The 10,655-nt window shown below is 39.9% G+C and overlaps 1 protein-coding gene across 2 annotated transcripts; it reads right to left on the bottom strand.

Moving 5' to 3' along the window:
• Positions 1–689: 689 nt before the first annotated feature.
• Positions 690–10,358, bottom strand: PDIK1L (PDLIM1 interacting kinase 1 like). Of its 2 annotated transcripts, none has more exons than XM_034413521.3 (3): positions 10,184–10,358; positions 6,000–6,301; positions 690–4,213 (listed from the first exon to the last, which is right to left on the bottom strand). In XM_034413521.3, the coding sequence occupies exons 2-3, from the start codon at positions 6,282–6,284 to the stop codon at positions 3,473–3,475; spliced, it is 1,026 nt and encodes a 341-aa protein (XP_034269412.2). In that variant the 5' UTR covers positions 6,285–6,301; positions 10,184–10,358; the 3' UTR covers positions 690–3,472. The 2 variants fall into 2 exon arrangements, with proteins under 2 accessions (XP_034269412.2, XP_087732518.1); XM_087876392.1 differs by lacking the exon at positions 10,184–10,358 and adding an exon at positions 7,901–7,950.
• Between the last annotated feature and the right edge of the window lie 297 nt (positions 10,359–10,655).

A 10,655-nucleotide genomic window follows, 5' to 3' on the forward strand; every position in this document is an offset into this window, starting at 1 on the left:
AGTTTTCAGTTCCACAGACGAAATTTACTTATTTATAAATATTCCCAAATTTCTAAAGTGGGATGTACCAACTCCATTCAGATCTCAGAAGTAGGGAGTGCTAATTTTATCAGTCAAAATATATTCTTAAACCATAGATATAACTTGATTTTTGGGAACTGTGTTGCAAATCAGGATCTGTACATTAGACTCTGTACGTCTTTCACAGAAATGAACAGTGAACAAAATTACTCATCAATGTTTTATAGCCAAGCATGTCCAATAGAGAGTCTATGTAGCTCTAGCGGAACCTGAACAGGCAATCAGATTAAGCTTTGTGCCTGTTGATGCTTGAATAAGGACATTACTTGAAGAACAGGTATTTAAGAAGCAGAACAGTAATCCTAACAATGACATAATGTTTGAGAATTAAGAGTGAAGCCAAGCTTGTAGATCAATTGACAAAACTGTCCATCTATTATGCTGTTTTTATTGACACCTAAAATAGGCCATGTAAACCAGTTGCTATTTTTCGTAACTGCTTGACAAAGTAATGAGATGTCAAGATTTGCTCAAACTCAACTCCTTGCTCAAAAAACATCTGTCTGTCTGTCTGTCTATCTACACAGTAAAATTCTGTCCTCAAAAAATCAACAAAATATAATTCATTTAGCTAATAAGAATAAAAAAATAATATTACAACTCATGGGTCAATTCAGACTTTTATTTTTTTTAAAAAAAGTCATGAACTCAATAAATTACACAATAATTTCCCCCCTTAATAAAATTTTCACAAAATAAAATTTACAATTTATAAGAGAAAGCTTTGAAACTCCTTTCTCTTTTGAAGTGCTGATGAGTTATTTTTTGTTTTATGTTACGCTGGTGGATTGTTCTGTGACTGCTACAATTGGTTTCAAAGATTTTACAGGAAATCAAACCAAACACAAGCAACAACAAAAATCACACACACAGATTTTAAGGGACAATTATTCAGTAGGTAATAAATGGAACAATCAAGTTGGCATTCAATGCCAACATACTAAGCACCATGAAGAGAAGTGACCAGGGAAGTTTCCCCAATTTTTAAAATAAGAAACAAGTGCACTTTTAACATTAACTGTGTTACTGGGCAATATATAATTTGCTCTATTTGTAGCTTCTGCACTGCACTAAAAAGTACACCAAATAATATATCCAAAAATCTGAAAGACTTGTTTGCCAAGAAACTGTATGTAGTAATCAGACTAGTTAGGACATATGTGGTTGAGAGTTGCTGGTTTTTCTAATACATAAGGACTATCAAGATCCTGCACTCATATTCTTTTGTTTGACACAAATATTATGTAACTGTTCAGCTGACAGGAGATACAATGTCATTAAGCACAGGATAACCATAGAACGGTCATCCTGTATGCAATGCAATCTTGTCTCTAAAGGCACAAATGGTGCTTTAAAGAATGAAGACGTTTGATTACTTTGAAAATTTGATATTCTAAATGTATATAAGTCAAGCCCTTGTTTATCCTCTCAGTTAAAGAACAAACATTACCTGGATCCTCAGCTAAAACAATTTAGCACTGCAAGCCAGACATATGCTACCCTAGTTGAAATTCTCTTAAAATATCTCTCTCTGTTAATACGACATTTGTTTGTTATTTTAATGAAAATTTTTAATTTGATTTTTTCCAAAATTGTATCAACTATTAAAGTAACAATCCTCTGCATACTTACCTCACTGAACTCTGTGAGACTTGCTTACTATTAGCAACCAAAGGATTATATTACATGACTGATAACTATACTGAACAAAAAAAGAACACCATATATTTTTCAAGTTTTAGAAATATATCCCCTTGAATGTCCCTTTGTTTAATGTGGACATAGCAGCTAAGGAGTAAACAAATACCTTTTCTTATCTACTTTTCAGGTTCTAGGTATAACGAACAAGGATTTTAATACATAATTTCTACAGTGCTTCTTTTAAGGAAACATAGGGCAGTTCACTTTCTGGTTTCTGTGCTGTAACTGATGGCATCAGGACAGTTTCAACCTGTACAATAAAATGTTTTTGACATTTTTTTGACATGAAGGCATATACTACACTATTTCCTCTCATGAAATTTATCTTCCGGTATTTATTCATAAATTGAGTTTTCATTTGCTTATTGTACCAGGCTTGCAATTCTTTTTAACTGTATGTATGAACAAGATGCTGCAACCTGCAAACCAGTAGCCTGGGAGAGAAGCAGGTTGCCGAGTGCTTCAGATGAAAACAGAAAGAGGGAGAGATTCACTTTAGCAGTACAGACTCGAGTTATGATCCAGTACAGTGGGCAATAGTAGTAATGTCACATCAGTGTGGCACAATGGTAGTGGAATGAACATTTAGGCTTCTGGTTGAACTAATTATACACGCCACTCTCTGTACATGTGTTAAGAAAACAGTGCCCAATTTTCTCTAATTTTCACCCAAACTGTATGGGGAACAAAGGTAATGAATCTCTGCCAAACGACAAACTAAAACATGAGGGAACCATAGTTGAAGATTTAAAGATTTTTTTAAAAATACCGAATTCAAAAAAGATTTACCATAATGTCAAATACAAAATATAGCTGTGACCAGTAACTCTGGGTCTACCAAATAATCATTTGGTTATCCTTGAAAAAAGTAGCTCAATGTACGGTATCACAACGAAGTGTTGGCACCTCAACTGGAATGAGCCATCCGTTTATTTAATACAACCTTCCAAACTAAGATTTTTCCTACAGTGCTTGAATCAGAGGTTCCTTGTGCATCATTCGGTAGACCTCATTTTGTGTCATCACATTGTTTTACGGGGAAGAAAAGGAAACGGACACAGAAGCTGGGGCATCAAAGAATGTGTCACAATCATTCAATTCTATGAATTCTATAAATTTGGGACATATCTTTTCCATATTGGAAGGGGTTACATCACTCATTGTGACATAAATATATACACATTTACTCTACAAAGTTGACTGATGATTTGCATTACCAGCATGCAAGTCTTCTCCTTCAAGGGTATTCAAGATTCTACAGCAGAGGTCTTCAAACTCGGCAGCTTTGAGACTTGTGGACTTCAATTCCCAGCTATGCTGGCTGGAAAATTCTGGGAGTTGAAGTCCACAAGTCTTAAAGCTGCCAAGTTTGAAGACCTCTGTTCTACAGTAAGAAATTGGAATGTTTGAAATATTCCATAAAGTATTCCTAGAAAACCATTGCCTAACTTGTTAATTTTCCTGACAAGCTGGAAAGATTTTTACAGATGTAATTTGGAAATATACATATTTGGATATTGAAACAAGAAGAGCAACTTTTGCTTAGCGTACAAAAATAAGAGAGAAATGCAATGGGGAAAACATATGGAACCCTGACGCTTAAAATGTGGGTTAGTCTGGTTTTTGCTTCTTTAAAATGCTGCACCATTGTTACACACATTTCTGCCAAAAAGGCAAAGTACTTCACAAGTCACGTGTCCCAACTGCTGTCTTTAAAAGCAATTTTGACTAACCGGAGTTCTAGTTCAAAAGCATCTGGCCGGTCTTGTGGGTTAGCAGCAAGCATTTCCTTAATCAGCTGTTTCATGCGAGCATTCATTTTCTTTTTCTTAACAGGTATGAGTAGTTCCATTTTTGGATTTTCCAGCAATGCCTCTCCAACAGGTACAATCTCGGTCCCTTGTTTCACGTAACTGCCCAAGAGTTCTTTTTTTGTCTCTGTGTCTACGAAAGTGATTCTTTCTAACATTGCCCAAATTATAATCCCCAATGCAAAAATGTCTGCTTTGGCAGTGTAGTGACCTTCCCAAACTTCAGGAGCCATGTAGAAGTCTGTGCCACAAGCTGTAGACAGAAAACATTTATTTACATTCACAGGCTCTTCGGGATTTTGTCCTGATGCTGAACAAACCTTGCTTAGGCCGAAGTCAGCTACTTTCAAAGTAGGTTCCAAGTCACTAGCATCCATCCTGCTTTGAGAGATCAAGATGTTGTCAGGCTTGAGGTCACGGTGAATGATCTGATTCTTGTGCAGAAAAGCCAGGGCGCTGCTGAGCTGAAGCATAAAACTAGTGTTGGTCTTACGGCTGGGCTTTCGGGATAGGAGGTATTCATTCATATCACCTCCATCACAAAAATCCATCACAAACCAAAGATAGTAGGCACTTCTGGGATCAAAGGCAATTTCACCTTTCAAGGAGGTCTCTACAAGCTAAAATACAAAGATATTTCATGCATATATTGAACAAACATGATTGAAATCCCAATGTACAGCACATTAGTCAAACCATGAGTGACTGTCCAAGGGCCCCCTAAATCTAGGAAAATACTGGCTTCTAAACAAAAAAGTAAAACTTAGTTTGGAACTGTGTTTGTTTAATATCATTTTCCATTTGCTCAACATTTTCTGTTCTTTAGTATAAGGGATTCTCTTACATCACTTATGTCATGATGCACTACAAAAATTAAATGAATTTCATCATTTCATTCTCTCCTGCAAATGCCCTTATGTGGTTTATAAAGCTAATCCAAGCTACGTTTTCATTTCTGATTTGCCAGCTAAAACAGAAAATGAGTCTGTGTTTACATATTATGCTAATCCAAAATATTGTTAGTTTGGTTTGGCTTACTATGATTGATGGTTTATGGCTGTTGTGTAAGCCAAACCTTTATAACTTAATAAACCATAATTGTCCATGTTCAATTTATGCTAAGCTAAAACAAACAAGATGTAGGAGAAGGAGTGGCAGAATCTGGGGGCAGAGTTAAAAGAAGGATCAGCCCTAGAATCTCTACAAAGCCACAAGTGAACCAAGTCCAAACCCAGGTCTGTGGGCACTTATTTAATTTGTGGACACTTATCTAATTTGAAGAAGGTACCAATGATTTAGTTGAGAAGATTCCTATGCATAGGCTGTTTATCAATAAATCAATTTAATTGGACCATCATGTGTGGACCTGGTCTTTTGCATTTGACACATCACATAATGGGCTGGTAGCTTGTTCAAGAAACCATGAATTAGCATAATATGTTAAATGACAAACACTACAAACTATAGATTTGAGGTAGAAATCACAGATTACCATTATGAGCATAAACGCCAAATGTTAATTTAACTCTTGGTAATAAAACTTATTTAATGGACCACTGAGCACAACTCTTTTTTATTTGTATAATTGTGACCAGAGTAACCTGAAAAAACAATAAAATAGCACAGCTACGAAACAAGAGGCTTTAGCTTTTAATTTTAAAAGTTAATTTTAAATGTCCCAAGTGTGTTTCTATTTCTATTAATGAAATATATATTGCTGAGCAGCTCTTTTGGCAATCTGCTTGGCATAAATATAAAACTAATCTGTTTTCATAGACTGTCATAATTCTGTAGCATACTGGATAGGGAGGACAATTAATCTGAGAAGAACTTGACCTATAGTTTTTTTAATGGCATTTTAAGAAGAGTACTTCTAATATATTATTTTAATGGCATTTTATTCTTGATCTTATTAATATCAATATATAATTGAGTTCAAAGAACAAAACAAATTTCATTAGAGTTGATCAAGCTATTTCTTACCTCAATGTTGATTTTTTTTTTGAAGCGGTCTCACATAAAACTATTAAAAAGATTATTAATGCATCTTTTACAAGAGGGAGCAATTTTTCCTTACAATGTTACAAAAATTATTTACCCAATGTATAACCCACATTTCTGCTTAAACAAGCACTCAGAGACAATTAATTGATTGTCCTGGGAAGACCCAATGTTCTTCAGTGGAGGTGTACTCTATTGTTTCTCTGAAGCTTAATGTTGCTTAGTGACAAGATTTTTGAAATATCTAGATCTGTATCAAATACAGAAAAGCAAATGTATTTGCTTTTCTGTATTTATACAGAATGGCAATCTCTATTTCACTGTTCGATAACCAAATAGCTGATCCTTTTTTCTTTTTTTTACTTTTAATGTCATGTCTCTTTCATTATCTGCAACTTCATTTACCTGTAAATAAAGCGAAGAGCTGGAACCATGGGACATCTTCTGAACCATGCCGTCTTTTTGCAATATGCATTCTTCCAAGTGGATTACATTTGGGTGTTGGCTTTTAATACTACTAAGTGCCCAGAACTCACGCAAGGCTAGTTCTACATTCTCTGGAGCATGACACCGAATTTTCTTCACCGCAACACGTGCAGAAGTTTTCCTTACTACTGCTTCATATACCACACCATAGCTGCCACGACCAACCTCTCTTATTAGATCGTATTTTGGCTGGCTACTCACCATCTTCAAGGTCAAGGTGTCTATGGAAATAAAAATAAAAAAATTGTAGCCGATTTTTGTTTTCACACACCTTAAAATAAAATTTGAATTTTTGTTAATCCAGCTACTGTAACTGACAAAATACAGCACAATTGATTGCTTAACATCTTGCACATTTCAAGCAATTAGTTTAGTCAAGAAACTATTAACATGATATATCAATTCAGTCATATAATATAATGTATCTATTTAACTGCTAGCTGTTAGAATGAAAGTCTTAAGCAGTTTGGTATAAAGTTACTTGGAAACCTTTTTTCAGTTATATGAACCTGTCAAGGCCTACCATAGCTCACCTGGCTGCAAGTGTAAGCTATCATTTCAGAGAACAGGGGGAAACAATTCCAGTGCTAAGGTCATTGTATAATTCCCTTCCTTAGAAAGCATATCTGGATGATTATAAATAGGGGTTTTACTGATCCAAATACTGTAGTTAAAAACTATCATAAATGCTGCTATTTATGGCTAACTTTGAATGTTCGCATCATTTTCATATTTTGCAAGCCACCTTGAATAACCTTTATATCCTAAAATGCAGTATGTATAACAAACAAAACCTCATTACTGGTACCCCATTTTGTTACTGGTACCCCCCAACAGTACAGTAAATAATGCTGGCAGTGATTATGGCTGTCCATATGAAGATACTTCTGTTACTCTTGAACATTTAGTAGTATGTATAAACATTGCAAACAAAATACTTAGCAACATTATGAGTGTCATATAAAGATGCATAAAAGTATAAAACAAAGATGTATACAGACACACACACATCAGTGGTGGAATTCAATTTTTTTTAATAATGGTTCTGTGGGCGTGGCTTGGTGGGCATGGTGTGGCTTGGTGGGCGTGGCAGGGGAAGGATACTGCAAAATCTCCATTCCCACCCCACTCTGGGGCCAGACAGAGGTAGTATTTGCCAGTTCTCCGAACTACTCAAAATTTCCACTACCAGTTCTCCAGAACCTACTGAATTTCACCCCTGACACACACATACATACCAATGGTGGGTTGCCTCCAGTTCAGACTGGTTTGCAAAAACCGATAGTAAAACCGGTGGGAGGCTCTGCCCACCACCCCGGAAGTCATCATAGGCGATCTGTGCATGCGCAGAACCTCGGTGTGCGCGCAAGCGAAGCAAGCACACATGATCCCGTTGCGAACCAGTAGTAAAGGTAAGTAGAACCCACCCCTGATACATACACATACACTTTAACAATCCAGAAAAGGGCACCTTGCTTTTTTCTATGAAATGGATAAGATTGAATAAATTAGCATAGGGGAAGATATGTTTTAACTATCTTTTTCTTATAGCAGTAGGAAAACAATGCTGAGACTACAATAATCAAATGAAACCAGGAACGCTGCTAAACATCCTCCAATGTAGAAAAAAAGCCTTGCAGGAGACTGTATTATACACATAGCATATTTGAGCAGAGAGCTCTGTTGGGCAATTCATAGCCTTTCATAAACCCATTTTTAAAATAAAAATGTAAATAAACTGGGTCAATCTGTACAACAGCAAAGCATATTTTCTGTGTATATCTATTTAATGGACTAAATATCAACATTCTTGCTCATACCTTTGCTCAGTTCTGAACACTCTAGTGGGTTGGCTAGAATTTTACCCACCACATTCTAAAGATAACAATGCAGGCTTATAGTTGTTATGGAAATACCTTCTTAGAGGCAAAATTATTCAACCCAGGAAATGGCTTGATTCCATTGTCATTTGAACTCTCTGACAGGCATATGCCAAGACTTGGCCTATGCCAAGTCAAGCATATTATAATCCTATGAAGCAAAAGAAGCACCTGGGTAGAAGAGACCCAAATTCCTCTACAGGTAATCCTCGACTTATGACCACAATTGAGCCCAAAATTTTCTGTTAAGTGAAACGTTTGCTAAGTGGGTTTTGCCCCATTTTACGACTTTGCCTATTAAGTGAATCACCGCACTTGGTAAGTTAGTAACCTGGTTGTAAAGTGAATCTGGCTTCCCCATGGACTTTGCTTGTCAGGAGGTCACAAAAGGGGATCACGTGACCCAGGGACCCAGCAACCCTCATAAGTGCAAACCAGTTGCCAAGCAGCGGAATTTTGATCACATGACCATGGGGATGCTTCAAAGGCTGTAACTGTGAAAAATTGTCATAACAAGTCACTTTTTTCAGTGCCGTTGTAACTTTGAATGGTCACTACATGAACTGTTGTAAGTCGAGGACTACCTGTACTCAGTTCAAGAGGAGAATTGTCAAACATTTTGATATGAAATTAATTAACCCCAGACAGAGGAAGCCAATTTCCTCTTTCACAAACTGGAAGGAGATGTCATTGCACCCCTTTGTATCCCGACTGAGCCCCAGGCGTGTTTATTCACTGGTGCCAGTGTAATATGTATATACCATGATATAAGATCATACATCAGAGCAATATACAAGTTGCACAGAATATGACATACCAGAGCCTTGGTGGCGCAGCAGACTAAAGTGCTGTTAAATAGCACCAGCAGCTGCCTGTAAGTACTGCGAGTTCGAATCTCACCAGGCTCAAGGTTGACTCAGCCTTCCATCCTTTCGAGGTAGGTAAAATGAGGACCCGGTTTGTGGGGGCAATAAGCTGACTTTGTATAAAAAAGAACACCGCTTGGAGGGGGCCGAAAGCCCTACTAAGCAGGTATATACAAAAGTATGAAGGCTATTGCTTAATGCATTAATGAGTCTCCGGAGAAGGACAGCATATAAATCGAACCAACCAATCAATAAATACATACATACATACATACATACATACATACATACATACATACATACATACGGAAACGTATGACTATTTTTTCCCCCTAACTACTCTATAAGGGTTATTCTTTATATTATTCATCTTGTCTTGTATTCTTGTATGGACTGCACCAGTAGAGGCTAAACCAGGGGTGTCCTTGAAGAGTGGTGGCCTTCAATTCCCAGAATTCCCCAGCCAGCATGCGCTATCAATATAAGCAAGTTGCTGGCTGGGGAATTCTGGGAGTTGAAGTAAGTCCACCACTCTTCAAGGAGCCAAGTTTGGACATCCTTGGGCTAAACCGATTTCGTTGCATATAACACGATGTACAATGACAATAAAAGGCTTTGAAACTCATTCAGGAACAGGCCGCACCGTGGCTCAGCTCTAATCTACACCTCCTCAAAAGGCGGACTCCAAAGGCCCAACAAACGCTCCTGCACCGCCAAGCGGGGATGAGCGGGCCGGTGTGGCCCACTGGAAAGAAGCCGAAAAACACCCTACTTGGGGGTGATGGTGGGTGTCGACGACCTCTCAGCTGAGGAAATCAATCCTTCCTCCTCAGGACGAGCCAACGCCGCCTTTAAAGACCCGAGCCCGTCCAGTCTCCCCACCGTCGACCACGGGTCCCCGAGCTTGACCGACCCTCGGCCGCCAAGCGCTCGACCGGCTGCAGCCTCGAAGAGCGTCCCCGGCCGGCCTCATTCTCCACCCGCTGCACCGGACTCGGCAGCCCCGCGTCACGCTATGCGCGGACGGGCCGCGGGTTTGACAGCCGCCGCTTTGGTACCGCGACACGGTCCACGGACAGCGGCCCGCTCGCCGGGCGTGGAGGAGGAAAGAAAGCAGGCGGCCGTGATGACAGCGGTAGCCTCTCGCCCGCAGCGCCAGGCCCGACGACACGGTCGCCCAAGCCGGCCAGCCAGGCCGCTCGCTCGCCTCAGTCTCGCCTCTCCACAGGCCCAGGATAGGGACGCGCACCGGCTGCCCGACATGCTCCCCGGGGCCTGTCAAGAGGCGTTCCTCGCCGCCCCGGCTTCCCCAACAAGGCCTAACGTGGCTTTCAATGTTTATTATTATTATTTTTACCTCAGAGCTGCCGCGGAGCTCCCTCCTCCCGGCCGCCATTATCGGGCTCCCTTCCCCACCCCCTCCCCCTCCTCCACTCTCTCTCTCTTTACTTCTCCCGGGTTCCCTGACACACCCCCTTCTGGGCCCGTCGCGCGCACCCCGAGGGGCGGTCCCGCGCGCCGGGAAGTCGGCCGGCTCGCTCGCTCGCTCCGCTTCTCTGATTGGTTCCTAGGGAGAGGCGGGCCTTCGGCGTCCATTTCGCGAGTTGGGGAGGGGAGGGGGAGCGGAGCGTGCTGGCGGGCGGGAGCGCGCGCCCTTTCTCATTGGCTGCCCAATGCTCGCTCTCTCTCTCTCTCTCTCTCTCTCGGCGCGAGCGCTTATATATTAGGCTCGCGCGCTCGCCCGGGACCCTTGCAGATGCAGAATGATTTTTTTGTTGCATGCCTTCTTTTTCTTTTTTTTTTTTTTTTGTCGCATTCGGTCGTTTTTG

Source organism: Pantherophis guttatus, chromosome 10 (genome assembly GCF_059756535.1).
Source record: "Pantherophis guttatus breed Tessera chromosome 10, ASM5975653v1, whole genome shotgun sequence".
In the NCBI taxonomy this organism is placed as follows: domain Eukaryota; kingdom Metazoa; phylum Chordata; class Lepidosauria; order Squamata; family Colubridae; genus Pantherophis; species Pantherophis guttatus.